The sequence below is a fragment of the Chlorocebus sabaeus genome, chromosome 21, assembly GCF_047675955.1.
Source record: "Chlorocebus sabaeus isolate Y175 chromosome 21, mChlSab1.0.hap1, whole genome shotgun sequence".
Taxonomy (NCBI): Eukaryota; Metazoa; Chordata; class Mammalia; order Primates; family Cercopithecidae; genus Chlorocebus; species Chlorocebus sabaeus.
The window spans coordinates 11,932,338-11,955,778 of NC_132924.1; the positions used below are offsets into that span (position 1 = coordinate 11,932,338).

The 23,441-nt window shown below is 36.2% G+C and overlaps 1 protein-coding gene across 2 annotated transcripts in view; it reads right to left on the reverse strand.

Annotated features, from left to right (window-relative positions):
- Nucleotides 1-1,218: 1,218 nt before the first annotated feature.
- Nucleotides 1,219-23,441, reverse strand: part of VWC2 (von Willebrand factor C domain containing 2) — a 162,280-nt gene continuing 140,057 nt past the window's right edge. The window contains exons 3-4 of one of the 2 annotated variants that reach the window (XR_494634.3): nt 10,804-11,198; nt 1,219-2,121 (exon numbers count right to left, since the gene is read on the reverse strand). Coding sequence is in view for 1 of the 2 variants with exons in the window: in XM_007981353.3 (XP_007979544.1) it covers nt 11,047-11,198 (152 nt within the window). In the remaining variant the exon portion in view is untranslated. Of the gene's footprint in view, nt 11,199-23,441 lie in introns of both variants that reach the window. The other variant, XM_007981353.3, reaches the window with a different exon arrangement.

Below are 23,441 nucleotides of genomic sequence, written 5' to 3' on the forward strand. Positions count from 1 at the left end.
TGCCATCAACTTTAGAAGGCCATCAGCCATTTTCTTTCTAACTATTGTTTTTCTGTTCCATTCTATCCTTTTTCATCTTTTGGAACTTCAACTTAATATCTGCTATATTCTTTACCTCTTACGCATTTTCTATTTGTACTTCTTTTCATTTGATCTGTCTTCAGATTCACTCTTTTCTCTTAAGTTGTTTCTAATCTGTTAAATCCAGTCAACTAAGTCTTTAATTTCAGTTATTACATTTTGCAGTTCAAAAAATCTGTTTTTGGTTCTTTTCAATTTTGCTGGGTCAGTTTAGGTTTCTAATCCTCTGCTGTAATTTCCGATTTTGTCCTATAGCCTTTGAATATAGATTTATTTTATATCTAGGTCTGATTATTCCATCATTAGGAGACTGTGATTCTGAACCTGTTGTTGTTTCTGCTCCATTGTATTTCTGTAGCCTCAGATCAGCTGTGCAGCTTGAATGCAGCCCTGTGGGGCCACAAACACATGTGGGGAGGTCACCCGCCTTTGTATACCCAGACTCTAAAATTTGCTCCATTTTTTCCATGAAATGTCAAAAAGTGCTATTCAGCTTCTCAGCATGCTATTCCAATAGGAAATATACTCAGGGAAAAATGCTCAGAATGCCAAACTAAACTCTACTTTGGACTTTTCCAGCTGTTGGTCTGGTAGGTTTTCCTAAGTATGTAGTTCTCTACTGGCTTCAGGAAGAACTCTTTATTCTGCCCAGCTTTTCCAGTTGCCCTTGGCAGGAGGATTGTTCTAAATTGCCTAATCTTCCAGTTCTGGAATGGGAAGTTCTTAGCCTTAAGAAAAAATAATTTTTGGTTTTTATTTATTTTTTAAAAAGCCTTTCTCCAAGCCAGTGCAGAGGAGCCTCTAGAGTGTTTCCATTAAAAAAAAAAAATCTGAAACTAAGATATTTACTTACTGTTAGTCCATATTTCTCGATTTGTGGTTTCATAATCATACATTTGCTTTTAGAAATGACAAAGTAGAAATGTATTATCACAGTCAATTCCTTGGGATATTGTATTATAGATGCTACTTCAGTGTACAGCAGTGTCCATCTTTCATTTAAATAAGAGAAATAAAAGATATATATTTGAGTGAGCCTCAGGGATTATATTTTAAATAACTCAAAATATTTAAAGCATTTTAAATATTTTTAATGACGTACATACATTTTATTTATCCTGCTTAATTTACTTTCAAAAGCTAAAATATTTCAAAGGATTATCTTAAATGTGACTCTACCTGGAAGTGCAAAACCCAGTTTAATAAATACTTTATTTTATAAATCAGGTCAATACACATACCCATCCAACAACACATACAAATTAGGCCTAATTATTTAAATTCAGCTCCACATAAAATTAAGGTATTACAAAACATTTTTCTGGTAAATATATATATAAATGGGATAAAAACTAAGATATAAATTATATGTTAAATTTAAACATGGTGATAAAATATTTTTCAAATGAGCACTAAATTAAATTATTCATTTATTAGAATCTTCAAAATGTTTTAATTTCAATAGTCTCATATTCCAATGTATTATGTTATAAACACTTTAAATAGATCTTGTGCTTTATAAATATTTATTCTAGGCTACGTGTTTTACAAATAGTCACTCATTTAATCCTCTTAGTGGTTGATACCACTCTCCCCATGTTACTGATGAGCAATCTGAGTTACAGAGAGGTAGGTAACGTGTACCTGATAAATAACCGGTAAGTGGTAGAACTGGGATTAGAATCAGACCTCCAAAGGCCAAAGTCTTTACTGCCAAGTTACATTAAAGCAAATAAATTGCAAACGTTTATTGAGAATACTTATGATAGAAATGTTAAAAGGATGCTCTGGCCTTTGTTTCTAGAGACTATGTTTCTATAGCTATGGAGTAAGGCCCAGGCCAGGGATGGGAACAACTCACCTATGCCTTTTAACTCCTATCATCTCTGCTGGAAACCAGACCCATCCTCCAGCCAGCATGTTCTCACCCTGGTTTCCTGAAAGCATCATGGGCATTCCCTTTTGATCAGTTTGCTCTCCTCTTTTCCCCTCACTTGAGTTCCCTTTGGTATCTTCAACACTAAGCACAGTGTTCTCCATCTGTCAGATATGCAGGAAAAGTGGTGACTGATGATTTATTAATGGTTACAGTTGTTATGTAAAATTGATGTTCTTTAATAAAATTTGTGCAGGATATGAACACTTACTGGAAAACTTTCACCAAATAATTTATAAAAACATATCATTGTTCTCAGTCTATAGAAACTGTCTGAAATTCATAAATGTAATAAGCACAACATTTTAGTACATTTTCCCTATAACAGTCTATTAGAAATGAAGACTAAAAGCTATAATTTTACATTCATCGGGTACCTTGTAAAGCATCACTCAGACTTGGTAAATGATGTTATTTAAAATGACTTTTTTTTTTAATTTTCAAATACTGAGTTTATGGAATAAGTATTTAAAATTATTTTAAACATCAATTCAAATTATAAATAGTAAATAACACAATTAAATACATATGTGTATTATTCATGCTATATTTATAGCTATGTGCAAATAGTTGTGAACTTTACGTAGCCGTACTGACACAGACAAATGAGAATAGCAAACTCGGCCAAGCAGTCTCTCTCTGTTCCCCTACATCCTTCACTGCTTAGGTCCAACTTTCTGTGGACTTAAGTCTGACTTAAAAGGAATTTCTGGCCAACAATGCAGTGCTTCTTTTGTCTTTTGTTTGTTTTGTTTTGTTTTAACCAGACTCTAGCTTATATTTATATCCACCTTTCCTATCCCAGCGAATTGAGAGAGTAACTGTTTTACCATTTGTATAGATGCATGCATGTATAGAAAGATGAGCTTCCAGCTGGAAAATTTACATCATTCTGAGGAATAAATTTAAAGGAAAATTATCTCATCCAAATACCACTTTTATTATTTTCCTTTTTTCCTTAAGGATTCATCGTGTAGTAAAATGTTTGAGTTTTTAAGTCATACTTCTTAATATTTTAAATGTTTCAGACAGACCTCTGTTTTGCTCTATATTACTCTGAATTTCAGCATTTCCATTTTGCTTCCATATCCAAATTAATGTCTCCTTTTACTTTCCCTCCTGGTTATTATATAACATGATTTGTCCTCTGAAATGTAGGTATGCTGTTTATTGTACCAAAAAACCACCATTATGTTTATTTTAAAGACATTTACTTTCTTGGCTTCGATAGAGGGCACAATTTTGAATCAGTGTTATTTGTAACATAAATATTTTAAAGTATTAATTGGCCATAATGAATCTACAACCTACAAAAACATATATAGAACATAATGATTTTTGTATCAAGCTCCTTTATTGCACTGATGCCTATCTTAAAATGAAAATCTTTTTCTTGAGAGAAAACAGGGCGGGTGGGAGCAGTCGACAGACCTGGCCGCTGGTGGCTGAGTCCCCTGGGGATGGGTGGGACTACCTCTGTCCACCCACGACCTTCACCATTGCTGTTATTGTTTGGAGTGGGGATAACCTTTGTTTTTGTTTTAAGAAATAGCATACACTTTGAAACTACAGGTTTAACATTATGTAACATGGGTAGATTACTTTTATAATTAATCTATATTAAATTAAATTGAGGTTTGTGAGGATTTTTATTTAATCCTCACAATAAACCAGGGTATATGGCAGAGTATAAGTAGCCCAAGCAGGCACTTAGGTTTTTATGTCATTGGACCATACAATAGTAACTTCATAATTTTATCACTAGCTACTGTGTATCAGAATATGGCAAAACTCTGCTTAAAAGTATAAATCGTAATACTGATGTAAGTTCATGACTTTAATGCAAAAGTTCAAAATGGCATGTGATGCCATTGCTTTTTTTTATTAGTTTAAGGATATCTGCTGGTATAGTTGACTCAGAGCTTCATGGGTCCAAAGACCATATATGACTATCACTCAGGCCTAAATTGCATTTGACACATAGAATGCAATGAATAAATCGATTCAGTAAGACTCACAGCCACTTCCCAGGGAAGAATATTTGGAAGCAGGTAGAGCTATCCATTCCAGTCCTGACTATGCCCCATGTAGGATAACTTTGGAACCCAACAGATTTGGCCACAGTGCCATCACTGATTTTTTTTTTTTTTTTTGAGACAGAGTCTCGCTCTGTCACCCAGGCTGGAGTGCAGTTGAGGCGATCTCGGCTCATGCAACCACCTCCTGGGTTTAAGGGATTCTCCTGCCTCAGCCTCCCAATGTGCCACCATGCCCAGCTATTTTTTTTTTTTTTTTTGTATTTTTAGTAGAGATGGGGTTTCACATGTTGGTCAGGCTGGCCTCAAACTCCTGATCCATCTGCCTCAGCCTCCCCAAGTGCTGGGATTACAGGTGTGAGCCACTGCGCCCAGCTCATCACCGAAATTTGGATAAGTTACCCACCACATGTTGACTTCCTCATCAATACAGCAGAGTTGATAAAAAGAATAAATCAGATAAAAGAATTTGAAATTTGAAATTGTAGTGTTTGCCATATAATCATCACCTAATAAATGGCAGTTTACTTCTCTTGGCTCCAGAAAAACTGGGTCACAATATTTGGTTATATTTTGTAAATTTCAATGTGAGAATCATACCTGAACAATGTGATGCTTCAATACTATTTTTAAAAAGAGATCTAGAATTAGGAATCAACATATAGCATAAGCATTTAGACTAGGGAGGTCACAACATTTTTGTGAGGAGCTACTATTTACTTTGACAAGTATCAAGATTGATATTCCAGAATTAAAGGTCAGTGTTGCTATTCATTATCTTATTTATGGGGAGTGGGGTAAAAGACCATTTTGGAAATTTCTGTCTAATTTCTAGAGGTCCCTGACCTAAAGACAAATGGTAAGACTTCAAATCATGGGCTCGGGTATAAAGCAGATTTGGATTCTTAACTCAGCCTCTCATTCACCAGACTGAATCTTAAGGCAGTTTTTAAATTTCCCTGAGCCTATATTTACTTTTCTGCAACAAAGGGTATAGCATTACCCACAATTTGGGAGAATTGTGAGGTTAAATGTGATAATAAGTGAAGGAAACCTAGCATAACTTTTGGCTGATGATATACATTCACTGATTGCTTAAGAATGGCTTTTTAAAACTAAAACTACTTGGTAATATAAAGAACATTAATAGTTTCATAGGTTTATATTACTTACTGGATACTTCTCACTTTTTTCCATTATAATTATAAGAATTATATGCTTAGGAAAAGAATAAACCCTGAATTCTAATAGAAATAAAAATAGAATTGTATTTATTTGACAAGGTAAATATAAAAATAAAGGAAATGGAAAAATGAAATCTTTCCATAAAATGTGTTTGGAAACAGTTATTTTTAAAACAGATTACAGAAATTCAAATAATAGAAAATATTAATCATTAAGTAAAATAATGATCATTAAATATGAATCATATAAATGTACTTTAATGTATGCGTTGGTCTTAATATAATTAGATACTAAATAAAATTGAGAAATATTTCTACTTATTGAAAATTGAATTAAAAACTAAAGTCACAATATTTGCAATTGTGTTTAGTCATTAGGCTGTATTCATAATATACTAAATTGACTTTAGGTACATACTTTGATTGCTTTTGATAATTCTGTGCCTGTATAATAGGTCAACCAGGGACTTTATGTACTTTTCTACCTTTGAAGGAAAGAGTTAAACAGTATGCATGTTTTAAATCATAAACTGCTCATGGGCCAAGCACTGAGAGCACATTTTCATGTAAGTTTCCTAATTCTATTGAAACTTTGGCTGAATACTTTTCAGGGTGATTGTCAGTGTCACTTAATATTCAATGGGATTTATTCATTTAAAAATGAGGCATTGGAGTTAGTTTCTAAATTTTTGTGTTAAGGCTAGAATAGCAGGTGCTTTGCAAAATTTAAAGTGAAATTTGACACTAGTAAAATTTCGACAACCATCATTTTTAAATAGTTATCATTCAGGTTATGGAAGCTACTATATTTCTGTACAAATGACTCAGCTCATTATTTTATCAGTTCACTAGATACCTACTGAGGTGTTTAATTATGTTATGTAGAAAGATTAAAACACGCAGAAATACTCAATACCACAAAGGGTGAAAGTCTAAGAAAATTGTTTTCCAAAAATTAGAAATAAGAAAGTAAATAACTATTAAAACTGTAAACTTGACCTCCTTTTTCATAAAGGGCCAGTGTCTCTTCAATACAATAAACTTTCTTCAACATCAAAAATTTCGCACTAAAAGCAATTTTTTTCTGACTTGCACTAGAAATAGCCAATAGCTGTTAGAGTTCATCCTAAAACTACCATGGGGTATTTGGAGCATTTGGTGTGTCTCCGGGTTCTGTGACTTAGATATTTGATACTTGCAAGTTGACAGAGAAATCAAAAGACAACTGGGTTGGCAAACAGTAATGGGAGCTTTTAGTTGCTCTTTAATATATACATTGTCCTTAAACAAGAATAGCAAATAACTCTGAACTAATAGATTGAATACAATTCAACAAGCCTTTAACATATAGATATTGGGTGATGTTTTGGGGATTGAATGTCTCACAGCCCAAACTAAAGGGATTTGTAAATAATAGAAGCAGGCATAAAATTAACTATTATGCAAACTATGGTATGATTTATAAATGATATATTAAAATAAGAAACCAAATTAGTACTATTACTGGGACATAGAGTGACAATTCTTCCGATAAGAACTACAGAAGTCTTCTTACCAGCAATGGCACTTGAATTGGACATTGAAAATGGCTAATATCTCAACGTGCTGCAAAGGACACTCAGGGCAGGATCTGAGATAGTAGAGACCATGTTTAGAGTGGTACTCAGGGCCCAGAAGTCTCACCAGCCACAGGGGCCTGGGTCATGGTGTAGTCCATGATCTAATTGTGAAGACACCAGTCTTCCATGTTGAGGAGTTTGGATGTTATTTTGTGTGTGATTGTGATCCTCAAAATAAAGAATTCAGTTGAAAACTAGATCTACATTTAGAAAACTAAAATAATAGACTGAAGTGGTTGGTGTGGAGTGAGGATATGATATAAGTAGGCTATTTAAACTGTGCTATGGAGCAATGAGAACCTGATCTTTGGAAGTTGCACCTGGATTGTGAAAAATATGTGCTGTAAAAATGCACTTATTCCTGAATAAGTAAATTGTTCTCTCTTAATCTAATTCTTCAGAAGAGTTACTGACTGTATCAACCATCAGATGCTAATAGTGAGGGAAGAAATATAGTAGGTAAGTGGGTTCAGGAAGAAAGTTACAAATTATGTTGGCCAAAGAAGCATGTATGTTTTTACCAATGGTGCTTATTTGTACACCTGATACTCTTCTTATTACATTATGTTGGGGAAAAATATGATATTAAAAAGAATAATGAAAAGTAGGATTGATCTCTTGCCCATTGAAGCAAATTTAGCAAATTGTTAATATTTTTAAAATCATAGTTTATGTCCATAATTTTGTTTTCTACATGTTTAAATAGTCCACATTTAAAATAATGGATTTAGTTTCCAACAATGCTTGTTTGAAATAGTAAGTTTCAGATAATGTATACATTTAAAAACCCATTTCACTGCTTAAAATAAAAACAAAAATTAAACATCTAAATTTTCTGATTTTTTAGGACTTTTAACCTTATATAAATGCAACATTTATGTTGGAGAAGTAGGGAGGAGCGTTTATTAAACATATTATTGATGTTACAAACTTAAAACTATGAGAACTCTTTTCAGCGTGTTTTACTGCACAAAGCAGATGATGAAATTCTAAGTATCAAAAGATTAGAAGTATTGTAATCAAACCTAAATTAGTTTCAAGGCTTACAGACCCCTTGATGTCAAGGATACTGTGCCTTTCCATCTGCACTAGCAGCAACATTGTAGCAGGACTTGCCCAGACTGGAGTGCATCTAATACTTGTTGCATGCAGGGATGAAATACAAGTTTTTGAAATGACTTTTCTCAAGACTTCTGGGAAATGTCAATAAAAAGTATTGTTAATCCACCCAACAAATAAATATCATATCACTGAAAGAATGAATTTAACTTGAAAACCTCTAAGACACCAGATAATTTCCAGAACCACTCTATTGCTTACCTAAGTAGCTTTATACTTTCAGATCTAAATATAGGTTGAAAATTTGAAATAAATTCATTAATACATTTGTAAGCATGGTTTAGTTTATTAAGTTGAACAAATCATTTAATAATTAATAGGTACTTATAGAGCAGGCATATTTGAATTTTAATGATTATGGCTTTTCCAGAACTTCTGTACTTGAATTCTGAGGCCGCCTTTTCTGTGCTGTCTCCAAACACTATTATTTTGAAATTGAGTGACTTATACTTTTTTTTTTATTGGGCAGTTATTGAAGTTATGATGTTTACTGAATAGAACAGTTTGTTGTTGATCATCTCAGCAAAGAGTTCTCTGACAACAGAAGGGAAGAAAATAGAATGTCAATCTGAGATAGCTATATATTTGTGAAAGTCTAACTGCAAGAAGAAGTTGATCTTGGACAAAATTGCAAATAATGCCATTATTATTCATGAGTATGTGCAGTGTCATAAATTCAAGTTCTTCCGTGGGTGGGTTTATGTATTATTTCTATGAGGAGAGAGGAATGAGGGGGTTGAAATCAGAGATGGGGAGGGGAGTTACTTTGGTGTAATAACAACCACTGAGTTTTAGTGCTTAGGAGTGTGTGCCTGTGACCCTGCAGGTCAAACTAAGTTTAGAGCAAGAGAGTCAGTTAATTTCCCAAGATGATATTGGGTTCATTCTCTATATGCAACAAAATACTAGGTTTTCTGAAATTCTCACAGCATTGAAAACACCACTGCAATTATTTCAGAGCTCATCATCCATTCTGGCAGGAATTATTATTAAGGGAAACAGGAAGACTTTGAGCTGCATGGATTGAGTCTCTAATTGCATCATGCCTGATGGAGAGAGAAGAGGTTACTAATAGCCCACCTACCCATGGGGGCTAGGGCCATTTATTAGCAAAGCGACAACTTTAAATAACTGTGTCTCAAACAATCCATCCTTGAATAAAGGAGGGATGGCCAATGTCTACCACTCTTGAATACAAAGGTTAAATTTTGGAAAGCTGATTACACCTGAGAGCAATTAGCTAATAATTCCCCTGAGTATTTTCATGAAATCTATGTACTGGTAGTCCCTTTGGCTCAAGGTGTTCTTTATGAACAAGATAAAAATTAAATGACTATATGTAATGTTTTGATGACTCAGTCAGTGGCGTCTTTATATTTACTAAAGTCCACAATAGTTTAATTTTTCAACTATGATAGGTGTATCCATTTTTCTTGAATATTATTCAATCTTTAATGATTGAATTATTTTTTATATAATGATTTTTTCATGTTCTCCATCTTCTCATTAAGAAGGCTTTCTAATCTCCATTTGCTGGTCTCTAGTTTGGCTTCTAACACAATACATTATAATTTCATATACTTCTTATGCCAGAGACCAAAAGTCCAAGGCGGCAAGAAATCAAGCCTTATTCCCTTGTTGTCATCACAAATGCTTTGTACTTAATAGGTTCTTAATGCAAAATTTTAGAATAAACAAAAATATAAAAAATATCTTTAGAGGCTTCAATGATTATATATATTTTAATCCTTTAAAGACATAAATAGTGATTATAGTTTTGCTTTTTTTAATCCTACACCTATTAAGACTCCAATTACCTCTTTCATCAACACACTGCATGCTGATATGATTGATAAAGGTAGAACTATTTTCTATTATGCATTGATTAGATTAGCAGGACTTTGCAGTGGCTTTTCATGTTCTCTGTTCAAATGAAGAGAAAAGAAGTTGGTTTGGAATTATAACTATAGGAAAGTTATACTTGGAGTACACTTGGTCTTCAGCTTCTTTTTAACAGAATAACTGCTTTCTCACTCTGCTAGTAAAGGGTGGCTGATTCAAGGTTATCAGTCAAGATTTTACTGTGTAGTTTATGGAGAATAGATGACTCAGTCTGATAACGAATAGGATTCCACTGAATTGAGAGCTGAGATATCTGTAGCACATTTAGATTTCAGGTATATGAACTTGCTTAGGAGGTTGATTTTCCTTAACTCTCCTAGGAGAATTGAAGGACTCCTCCCCTATTTTGTTGTCTGCTTCAGCTTGATGGAACAGTAATGCAAATTTTCCAGCTCACTTTATTCCTCAGTTTAGGGAATGAATTAAAGTTATGCTTAGAAGAGAAAAATAATGTAAATAAGAACGAAATATATGTATGTGCTTAGCTATGGTCTACAATACAGGAGGTTAGGGGAAGAACTGAGAAAGTGTGAGTTAGTGATCTTTACACCTGCATTTCACAAGTGACTGAGAATGAAGCAGATAAAAGCAGTATATTATTATAAGAAGGAAATATATTTATGTGAAGTAGACATCAACATTAGAGATATGTCTGTAATTAAATAGAATTTAAACAGGGTTTCAGTGGAAATTGGTCCTAATATCTTATGATCCATTCATGGGTGACTCTGCCCTATGAAAATGTGCAGGGGGAACATTCCCGGATGATGGAATCAGAACTGAAAAAGATATGCAGGTACACAGTGAGGACGGTTGACAACACAGCATTTTTAATCTGCATCTATAGAAAACACTTATATAAGCTCTCTAATGGAGGGATTATAGAAATACATTTAATATATAATAGTGTACTTTTGTGTACTTACTGTGAAAATAGCACATTTATTTAGAGAGGGATTTTATGCCCAAAGTTCTTGTTGATGTTTTGAAATATATCCATTTCCTTCTGTTGTAGTAACTGTTATCAAGAAAAGGAAAAGAACCAACAAATTTCCATTATTCCTCATCATAAGTCTTCTCCTTTGACTGATATTTCCCAGAGTCATCTAGAATGTTCACATCAGTAAAATGTTCTAGAAAAAGTCAAGAGTTTGTGTTCCGGGGAGCGTCTACATTTGCCTGCATTCATGTCTTGTGCACATGGCCTGCCGCTCGATTCTCCATGTGCCTTCCTCGTAAGTACAGTGGCATATGGTGCACTCGTCAGTCTTCACTTCTCTGCCAGCAGGGATCACTGCGGTTTCTGCAAAGCAGTTTGGACCTGAAATGCAGAAAAAATGTTTTATGCTATATGTGTGCATAAATATATAATGTACATAGGTATTAAGCATTACTGTGTGTGTGTGTGTGTGTGTGTATGTATATATTTGTTTGTGAGACAGAGTCTTGCTCTTTCACCCAGGCTGGAGTGCAATGGCACGATCTCGGCTTACTGCAACTTCCGCCTCCCAGATTCAGGCAATTCTCCTGCCTCAGCCTTTCAAGTAGCTAGGATTACAGGGGCATGCCACCATACCCAGCTAATTTTTGTATTTTTTGTAGAAATGGGGTTTAACAATGTTGGTCAGGCTGGTCTTGAACTCCTGACTTCAGGTGATCCACCCACCTCGGCTTCCCAAAGTTCTGGGATTACAGGCATGAGCCACTGCACCCGGCCAATGGCACATATTTTATTCAGTTTCTTTTATGAAGGACAGTGGCAAAGTTCTAGTTTCAGTAATATGAAGTACTCTACTTTTGTTCTGAAATGAAACCAATGTCATTTAATTTTTTTTTTTTTTTTTTTTTTTGAGATAGTCTTGCTCTGTCACCAGGCTGGAGTGCAGTGGCGCGATCTCGGCTCACTGCAACCTCCGCTTCCCGAGTTCAAGAGATTCTCCTGCTGCAGCCTCCAGAGTAGCTGGGACTAGAGGGGCGTGCCACCATGCCCAGCTAATTTTCGTATTTTTAGTAGAGATTGGGTTTCACCATGTTGGCCAGGATGATCTCGATCTCTTGACCTCGTGATCTGCCCGCCTTGGCCTCCCAAAGTGCTGGGATTACAGGTGTAAGCCACTGCGCCCAGCTCATTTAAAATTTTTTAAGAGACAGCACTGTAACTTTCATTAACTATTCCATTTGGGGGCTAAAATCTGCAACTATTTGATTTAATTAATTGTAAATAATCACAGAAAAAGCATAATTAAGACCGTCAAAGAACCAGTCTTCTTCAGGATACTTTTGGCAGAGATATCCTAAAACAAGCAAACTGCTTGAAGTGACATAAATTCAGTGTGCTTTCCAGGCCTCCCAGGGCAGCTTTTCAAACTTTCTCATACATTGCAATGGCCTGGAGGGCTGTTGAAAACACTGTTTGCAGAGTTTGTGACTCACTAGGTTTGGGTTGGGGCCTGAGAATTTGCTTTGATAAGTTCTCAGGTGATGTGGATGCTGCTTGTTTGGGGATACACTTTGAGAAGCACGATCTCAGTGTGCTGCAGGAGTGTATCTTTCACAATCTTCCATGAGAATCGAGGATCTCTGTAATTCTCAATCAATTCTATGTCAGCTATAATATATCAGCCAACAAATGTGTCACATCTGCACTTTATGTTAAGATCAAGGACATGGAGAGATGGCTATCAGAAAGAGTTCCAATGTTAGTTAAAACACATTATTTTTTAAAGATTAATGGCTTTCTGTTATGGTTTATACCTATAGACCTCATTCAACTAAGAGCAACTGCTCTACCTCTATACCTCCCTCCAAAATTCAAACACTGGTAATTACTGCATCCTGGCCCTCAACTTCTGTCTTCAACAGTTTGCAAAATTCTCATTCTCCTCCCTTCTTTGCTTCTAATATCTTTGATAATGTGCTCACAACTAAAATGTGTTCAATTATAATGTGTGAAGTCATCAAAGAGATGAAAAAGGTCCATCTACAAAATTTTAAAAAATGAATTAATCCAGCAAACTCCAGAATAACAGCCGGCGTTTGAATAATTCTACGCACAATAGCTCATGTTCTGTGGTGGTGGTTTTCGAGTTCGCCCAGGAGGTGGAGGGCCCGCGCCTCTGGATGCCCAGCTCTGCACATGGCTCCCTGCTTGCATGTGCCCCCTTCTCCCTCCTTGAACTCTGTTTTCTTTTTTGTTTGTTTTGTGTTTGAGACAAGGTCTTGCTCTGTCACCCAGGCCGGAGTGCAGTGGCATGATCATGGCTCACTGTAGCTGCTTCAACCTCCTGGGCCCAAGGGACCCTCCCACCTTAGCCTCCCAAGTAGCTCCGATCAGAGGAGCACACCACCACACCTGACTAACTTTAAAAAAAATTTTTTTTTTGGAGATATGAGGTCTTTCTATGTTGCCCAGGCTGGTCTTAAACTCCTGGGCTCAAGAGATCCTCCCACCTTGGCCTCCCATAGTGCTGGTATTACAGGAATGAGTTGCCACACCCAGGCCTGAACTTTCTTTTCTTCTTGTCCCCTGCTCAGACACTGTCCTAAGATTCTGCCCTTGAACTCTTCTCAGAGAACCCAACAATCATTCATCTGCCAATGACTCCCAAATTATAGTTCCAATTGTACTTTCTTGCTTGAGCTCCAGTCCCGTGTTTCCAGGGGGCCAGTATGTGCATTACCTGAAAACACCAGATTTATGATGTCTGAGCCCAGTGTCACATATCCATTAGCTTTGGTGAATTGTAAGACTTTACATTCAAGACCCCTCCCCACCCAGTGGCCCCAAAAGGATATTCTAGTCCTCTCTGCACTCCACCACACCCCACACAACTGGCCTCCACACTTTGCTGCCTCCCTTGCTCTGCAATGCATTTTCCGTAGTCCATAAGGCCAACAGTGCCACAGTGACCATTCGGATGGTGCCTAGGTTGTAAAAGTTTCCCTAATTAGTCACATGTGGCTCGAGCTCTCTTTGGCATGCCTTCTTTTCTGTATCATCTTTTTTTGCAGAGGTAAATTTGCAAATACAATCTGCATTTATTTCACCCTAATATCTGTCAGTGTGCTTTGCACAGAGAAGCCACACCATAATTGCCCAGAAGGCCTGTATTCTTAGATACAGATACTGACAGGTCTCATCTCCAGACAAATCTGGATTAAGAATCTGCTACTTAATAGTTATGTGATCTTGGACTGATTAAATTAATTATCATGTGCCTTAATGGGAATAATAAGACCTCACAGGGCCTCATGAGGGCTAAACTGGATAATTATATTTCACCTATCCTGTTGTTCTACAAATGCTAGCAAAAGTCTTTACCTGAATAAATCTTTCTATGTCAGGGCAATAGTCACTTGTAATGAGCTTTTATCATTCTAAAGTTAACTATTCATTTTGCATTTTACTATAGAATATAAAATCTTTATTTTTCAGTCTTTTGCAACACACTGAGGTCTTTATTCTTTTTGATGTTCAAATTGTCCAAAATTTGGCTAATGGGAGATCTGGACATCAAGCTAACTCTCATGTCTTTTTGACACACTCCTTTAATCATTAAAAGCTTCTTTCATTTCTAAACTAAGAAGATATCTTCAGCTCATCTTGCCCATATCTGTAATTAACCTTCTCTCTTCCTTTTGGTGGAGAATATATTTAGAACAAAGACCTGGTTATCACATGTAGTATACTGGGGTGGCAGTATACTACACCAGTATACTGACTCTAGTATACTGACAGTATACTGGCAGTATACTGACTCTAGTAGTGGCATCATATGACAGACAGTGGTCCCTGAAAGAAACAGATGTATTTTATTCCAAAATATATTTCTTTGACATATTTTGAAATGGCCCTGAGAGGCTGTCCTTTGTGGGGAAAATCTGCATTCCGTAGAGAAACCCCTTCCCTTTCCAGGTCTTTCTAGGCCTTCCTGGGGGGCACAGATAGGAACACATAAAAACACATACACATACATTTTTAAAAATTATAAATTCATAATATGAATTATAATTCAAAAATGTTCCTCTTAGATTTGTGTATGTGTAGCTTTTCTCATACAATGAAACACTTTAAATTTAATATATTTACTTATTTTGCTTATCCTATTGTATTTAGATTTTAATTATATATCTCATTTTACACTAAGTCTTGTAAATCAAAAATAAAATTCTAAGTCCCTCACCAGTTGAATGGACCCCTCCTTGTGGACAAGGGCATTCCAAAGTCAGCCTGAAAACCTTTCTCAGATCATGATGAGATCTAGGCATTGGACATGCCTCATTATAACCTCCTCCTTTTGGAATTCAGGCACAGCTGACCAGCTTTACTATTAAAATAGAGATCTTAAAACTGACAAAAAACAGACTTTTTGTAGCAATAAGACACCAAATTCCGGCTTGACTCTAGTAGTGGCATCACATGACAGACAGTGGTCCCTGAAAGAAATAGATGTATTTTATTCCAAAATATATTTCTTTGACGTATTTTGAAATGGCCCTGACAAAATGTCCTTTGTGGGGAAAATCTGCATTCCGTAGAGAAACCCCTTCCCTTTCCAGGTCTTTTTCCTCATCCAGGAAAGAATTAATGAAGAGTCCGGCACCTTTATAGGTCTCATAAGAGCACTGAAGCCTGCTACTGGAGGCTTCACCTGCATGACAAAACTATGGTCTCCACAACCACTTACCTTCCAGACATTCCTTTGTATTGATCCCAGGTCTTTATACAATAGCTCTTTCAAGTAATTGTCAATCAGAACATCTTTGAATACACGTATGACTAGGAAGTGGCCCCCATCTCCACCCTCAGTTTTGAGTATTCCCGCCTCTCAGGACCAAACCAATATATACATTACATGTATTGATTGATGTCTTATGCCTCCCTAAAATGTATAAAGCCAAGCTGTGTCCCAATCACCTTGGGCACACATTCTTAGACTCTCTTGGGACTGTGTCATGGACCATGGTCACTCATATTTGGCTCAGAATAAATCTCTTTAAATATTTTACAGAGTTTGACTCTTTTTGTTGAGACTCTTGTTTATTAAAATCCTTAATATATTTTATTTTTATCCTACTATTATGTAATTTAAAAATTATAATGCAAATGTCATTCCTAGTAATATATATTTTGCCCTTCTTATAGTCAACATATTTTGCTCAAAAGTCACTTATCTCTTCTCTGTGTGGTTGTATTATCACGGGCATACAGAATTAGTTCCATCTGTTTCCATTTATTCTCTCCACTTCTGTTACCTCCCACCTCCAGCCATTATGTCAATCATTTTCAGTGATTTATAATTTATCCTTCTAGTGTAACTTTTTTAAAGAATAAGCAAATTGGCCGGGCGCGGTGGCTCAAGCCTGTAATCCCAGCACTTTGGGAGGCCGAGATGAGCAGATCACGAGGTCAGGAGATCGTAGACCATCCTGGCTAACAGGGTGAAACACCGTCTCTACTAAAAAATACAAAAAGCTAACTGGGCGAGGTGGCGGGTGCCTGTAGTCCCAGCTACTCGGGAGGCTGAGGCAGGAGAATGGCGTGAACCCTGGAGGCGGAGCTTGCAGTGAGCTGAGATCCGGCCACTGCACTCCAGCCTGGGCGACAGAGCGAGACTCCGTCTCAAAAGAAAAAAATAATAATAAGCAAATTATTTCCTCATTTTTCTTTCACAAAAGGCAACACACTTCTTAATGCTATGTACTTTGCTTTTTTACACCTAAAAGCATGTCCCAGCTTATCACTCCACATCCATACACAGACTCAGTACTTGTTCTTTACGGCTCCACTGTGTGCCTTCGCCATTGTTTATTCCACATGGACTCTATTGATGGGTCACTTGAATTTAGGAAACATAATTTAGGAAACATATAAATGCTTAGCACTTCTTTTTAATCGTATGCTTCAGGCAAGAAAGAGATATAAAAATTATTGGAATTTATTACTAAAGCCTATATTCATATGGAAAAACAAAAAGCCAACGAAAACATCAAGTGTTAAAATGATTAAAACACACAATCCTAGAGGCAGAAAGCAACAATTTACAAGCTGTTTCACATAAGAAAGTTGGTTTTATACACTTTCAAATATAGTTATATAGAGATTTATCTCTTTATCGTTGCTAAATGACTAATGAGAAGAAACATTGATTCTGGGTTTCCCTTGCTTGAGTCACAACGTCCAGACTAAACTTGGGGTGAAGGCGACACAAGCATCTGGACTTCAGATGTTTGTCCCCCATGGCTGTGATTAAAAAAAAAATTCTTCTTGATAAGAATTTTATGATAGTATGATTTATTAAATTTTTTGACAGTTAATATTTACTATATTCTTTAGCTCTTTGTTCTTTTTTGAATTTTTTTGTCCTTATTATTATTTTGACTAGTTACTCTGTTACTGGAAAGGGGTCCTGATCCACACCCCAAGTGAGGGTCTTTGGATCTCATGCAAGAAGGAATTTGGGGCGAGTCCATAGAGTAAAGTGAAAGCAAGTTTATTAAGAAAGTGAAGGAATAAAGTGACAGGCCTCTAAGACAAAGCTAAGCCATTATATCCCCCGTGATGTGCACGTACACATCCATATGGCAAGTTCCTGCCTTAACTGATGACATTCCACCACAAAAGAAGTGAAAATGGCCTGTTCCTGCCCTAACTGATGACATTACCTCGTAAAATTCCTTTTTCTGGCTCAAAAGCTCCCCCACTGAGCACCTTGTGACCCCCGCCCCTGCCAGCCAGAGAACAACCCCCTTTGACTGTAATTTTCCTTTACCTACCCAAATCCTATAAAACAGCCCCACCCCTATCTCCCTTCGCTGACTCTCTTTTCGGACTCAGCCCGCCTGCACCCAGGTGAAATAAACAGCCTTGTTGCTCACACAAAGCTTGTTTGGTGGTCTCTTCACAAAGATGCCAGTGACATAAAGAATGGCTACTCCACTTAGACAAAGCAGCCCCAAGGGCTGCTGGCTGCCCATTTTTATGGTTATTTCTTGATTATATGCTAAACAAGGGGTCAATTATTTATGAGTTTTCTGGGAAAAGGGTGGGCAGTTCCCAGAACTGAGGGTTCCTCCCCGTTTTAGACCATATAAGGTAACTTCCTGATGTTGACATGGCATTTGTAAACTGTCACGGTGCTGGTGGGAGTGTAGCAGTGAGGATGACTAGAGGTCACTCTCATGGCCATCTTGGTTTTGGTGGGTTTTAGCCCGCTTCTTTACTGCAGCCTGCTTTATCAGCAAGGTCTTTATGACCTGTTTCTTGTGCCGACCTGTTTCTTGTGCCCACGTGCCATCTCATCCTGACTTAGAATGCCTTAACCATCTGGGAATGCAGCCCAGTAGGTCTCAGCCTCATTTGACCCAGCGCCTATTCAAGATGGAGTGGCTCTGGTTCAAACACCTCTGACATCTCCATTAGACAGTAATTCTCTCATTGTAGAGTTTTCTATTGCATTGTAGTTTACAAAAACACAAAGTACAATGCACACAAACAAATAAAACCCTTTTTTAAATGACAGAAATTAAGGTTTACTTCAAATTAAAATATATTATCAATGAAATTAATTCTAAGAGGGAATGTAAACTTGAGGACATGCTATGTTTCGAATGTAAAAAATGAATATTTACCAAAATTTGCTTCCTTTTTATTTAGTCCCTGATGACTTTGAAGAACTATCGTCCTGGTTCTTTCACAGCGTGAGTAAAAGCAGTGGCACTGCTGTAGCAGTGGCTGCTGTGGTGGAGATGGCTGAGTGATGAATGGTCCCTTTCCATAGCTATCATTTACTCTCATGATAAGTACTATCTTTTACACCCCTTTTTCTAATACATCATAGAACTGCCCATGTTGAATACGCTGATTCTGTCTTAACACAGTACAATTGAGGTGATGGAAGGTCAATTTGTGTTTCAAATAAGTTGTGTAAATGTGGACCTTAAAAATTCCTAAAATAAGCTTTCTTCATCTAAAGTGATTTTTAACTTAAGGAGGGGATTATTCAGATAACAATTAGAATTAATATATGCCGGCCTGGCACGATGGCTCATGCCTGTAATCCCAGCACTTTGAGAGACTGAGGCGGGTGGATCACGAAGTCAGGAGTTCAAGACCAGCTTGGCCAAGATGGTGAAATCCTATCTCTACTGAAAATACAAAAATTAGCCAAGTGCGGTGGCAGGTGCCTATAATCCAAGCTACTTGGGAGGCTGAGGCAGGAGAATCGCTTGATCCCAGGGAGTGGAGGTTGCAGTGAGCTGAGATCATGCCACACTCCAACCTGGGTGACAGAGTGAACTCTGTCTCAAAAAAAAAAAAAAAAAAAAAATTAACGTATGCTATGTTGCTGTTTTTTCCTGCTTCAAATATTTAGTTATGACGTAAAGTTACTGCTCTTGTAGTAGGTAAATTCTTTTTGAATCAAAACCACATAAAAGTGGTAAGTTATGAAAATTTAACCCAAATGTAAATTTGGATTTTTACAACAGATTTTAATTGCTGAAATTTTTAAAGCCTTTGTCCTATAAACAGCATTCCTAATAATCAAGTTGTGAGATTCTTTCAACCAAGTCCCTCTGAACATGTGTACCTACATGCATGTCCATTTATTTTCTTTATAAAAACATACTACTTTTTAAAAATTTGTTTTATTTTAAAATTAAACCTGGAAGTTGCGAAGGGAGTAGGAGATCCTATGCACCCTTCACTCAGTTTTCCCAAAGTTACAGCTTACATGATTATAGAATGATATAGCAGTGAAGAATACATCACTTAGGCAGACAGGGAGTCCTCGGTAAAGCTTTTCTTTTTAATGAAAAGCAGCCTCAAATCATTTTCTAAGGAAGAGCAGCCTGTAAAGTCGAGCTGCAGACGTAGACAAACAAGCTGGGAGCTTATAAGAGTGAATAACAGCAGGAACTATGGACTAGACATGTTCAAGATGGCGGCTCCATCTTCCCTACTCTGCCAGCCACGTGTATAGTAAGGAGCAGACAAGATGGCAACCGCCAAGGAGAGAGTTCATTTACAAAATAAGATTGGGGGGCAACCGGCCTTCCCCCATGCTATGTAAACGTCACATCTGATCGAACCAATCTGTGAGACCTACATAAATGAGAGACTGCCTCCTTAAGGCGGAGTACAAAATCCAGCGCATCTGCCACCAGCCAGTCTTTCCTTTCAGAAGTCCCTTCTCTCTCACTAGAGAGAGAGCTGTTCTCCTTTTTCTTTCTTCTGCCTATTAAACCTCCGCTCCTAAACTCCTTGTGTGCGTCCCTGTCCTAAATTTTCCTGGAGCCAGACCACAAACCCCGGGTATGTACCCCAGACAATGGAAGCCACTTCAATAATAGGTGCATATACATCTATGTTATTTGATTGTATATACAACTTTGTGTAATCACCACCTAATCAAGACATAGAATTGTTCCATCACCACAAAGACCTCCTTCTGCCACCCTATATAGTCACACTGCACCTTCTCTTGCCCCACCATCTTTAACCCCTCAGGGCTGATAATATTCTCCATATCTACTGTTTTATTATTAAAAGAATACTATATAAGTGGAATCATATAGTATCAAAAGTGGGCTTTGGGATTGGCTTTTAAAACTCAGCATAAAGCCTTTGAGATCTATCCAAGTTGTGGTGAGTATCAATAGTTCATTCCTTTTAACAGGTAAGTGGAATTCCATGGTATGGATGTACCACAGTTTAATAATTTAACAGCTGAGTGGCATTTTTTTTTTCCAGTTTTGAGCTGTTATAAATAACGTTGAATATTTTCTGTGAACATAGTCTTTCTCCTAATTGAAAGCACAGGAGAAATACACACAACTACCAGAATTGCCGGATTGTGTGGTAGCTGTGTATTTAGTTTTATAAGAAACTGCCAAGCTGTTTTCCAGAATGTCTATAAAATTTAGTCCAACCACTAATCCAGTTTGCTCACATCTTTACCAGCATTTGATCTTGTCACAAGTTTTTGTTTTAGCCATTATATTGATGTATAGTGATATCTCAAGTTTTAATTTGTATTTCCCTAGTGGCGGGTGATGATCATCTTTTCATGTGTTTGCCATTTTATATCCTCATCTGTGAAAGGACTCTTCATGTATTTTGCCTATTTTCTAATTGAATTGTTTGGTGTTTTTATGGTTGAATGTTGTGTTCTTTATATGTTCCAGGTACTGTTCCTTTATCAGATATGCGGTTTACAAATATTTTATCTGAGCTTGTAGCTTTCTATCATCTTAAAGGGGTCTTTGATAAAAGAAAACTTTCATATTTCAAAGGAAAAATTGTATATTTCAATGAGGTCAAATGCATCAATTTTCTATCTTATGGATCATGCTTTTGATGTCCTAACAACTCATCAAGAAACTGTATGTCCTAAACTTTTTCTCTTGTTATTTTATAAGAATATTATACTTTTATGGTTTACATTTAAATCTATGATCCATTCTGAGGTAATTTTTCATAGGGTGTTAAGTTTAGGTTAAAAATTCTTTTTTTTTTTTTTTTTTTTTGGTCTATGGATATCCAATTGTTACAGTGTCATTTGTTAAACAAACAAACAAACAAAAACTATCCTTTCATTGAGTTACTTTTGCACCTTTGTCAAAAATAAATTTGCTACACTGTTGCGCGTCTGTTCCTGTATTCTGCCATTCCACTGATCTATGTGTCTGTCCTCTTCACAATACATTTTAAATGGGGTGGAATGATTCTTCCCTCTTTATTCTATCTGAAAATTGTTTGTATATTTAGGATAACAGTTTTTTAAATATGTGTTTTGCAAATGTTTTCTTCCAGGTTTGCCTTTCATTCTTTTGACAATATCTTTCAGAGAGCAAAAATTTTTAATTTTAATGGAGGCCAGCCCATCAATTCTTTATTATTCGTGTTGCTGATGTTGTATCTAAAAATTCATCACCAAACCCAAAGCTATCTAAACTTTCTCCTGTGTTATCTTCTATGAGTTTTATGGTTCTGTAATTTACATGTAGGTATATAATCTATTTTGAGTTAATTTTTATGAAGGGTGTAAAGTCTGTGTCTAGATTTACTTTTTCACATGTGGATGCTCAGTTGTTCCAGTACCATTCGTTGAAAAAACTATCATTGCTCCATTGTATTATGTTTACTCTGTTAGCAAACAGTGTTCATGATATTTATTTGAGTCTATTTCTGGGCTCTCCATTCTGTTCCATTGATCAATGTGTCTATTCTTTTGCCAGTACGATACTGTCTTGATTACTGTTGTTTATATTAAGTTCAGCTATGTTTTTCTCTTTCAATATTGTGTTGGCTATTCTAGGTCTTTTGCCCCTCCAGATAAAAAAGGATCAGTTTTGATATCTACAAAATTGCTTCCTGGGATTTTGTTTGGGATTGTGTTGAATCTATTGCTCAACAACAGATCTTGATCATGCTGAGTCTTTCTATCCATGAACTTGAAACACTCTCTATTTGTACAGTTCTATGATTTTTTTTATATCAGAACGTTATAGTTTTCCTCATATAGATCTTATGTATATTTTGCTAATTTTATACCTAAATATTTCATTTTGGGGGTAGTAATATAAATGTATTATGTATTTAATTTCAAATTACAGTTGTCATTTGCTAGTATATAGGAAAGTGATTGAATTTTTGTCTATTAACCTTGTATACTGCAATCTTGCTTATTAGTTCCTGAAGTTTTTTTTCTTGATTGTTTTGGATTTTCTACACAGACCATCAAGTCATCTGCAAACAAAGACCGTTTTATTTCTTCCTTCCCTATCAGTGTATGTTTTATTTCTTTTTCTTGTCTTATTGCAGTAGTTGGGACTTCACTATGATGTTGAAAGGAAATGATGAGAGGAGATATCCTTATTTTGCTCCTAATCCTGGTGGGAAAGCTTTGAGTTTCTCAACTGTAAGTACGATGTTGTAGGATTTTTGTAAATAGTCTTTATCAAGTTGATGAAGTTCTCTGCTATTCCTAGTTTACCTTATAATAAAAGGGTGCTGGATTTTGTCAGGTCTTTCTTCCTGCATCTACTGATAGCATCATGTGATTTTTCTTCTTTAGCCTGCTGATGTGATGAATTATGGCATACCTGGGATAAGTCCCATGTAGTTGTGATGTATAATTATTCTTACGCATTGTTGGGTTCAATTGGCTAATAGTTTGTTGAGGATTTTTGTATCTATTTTCTTAAGAAATATTGGTCTTTAGTTTTCCTTTCTTGTAGTGTCTATGTCTGGTTTGGTAATAGGGTAATGCTGAAAGAAACTGTAAAATATTGATATCATTTCTTTCTTAAATATTTGGTATAATTCACCAGTGATCCCATCTGGGCCTGGTGCTTCCTGCTTTGGAAGGATGATAATTAGTGATTATATCTCTTTTATATATGTAGACCTATTTGGAGTATCTATTTCATTTTGTGTGAGCTTTGGCAGATTGTGTCTTTCAAGGAATTGGTTCATTTCATCTAGATTATTAAACTTGCAGGAATAGGGTTGTTTCTAGTATTTTCTAAATTATCCCTTTAATATCCATGGGATCCGTAA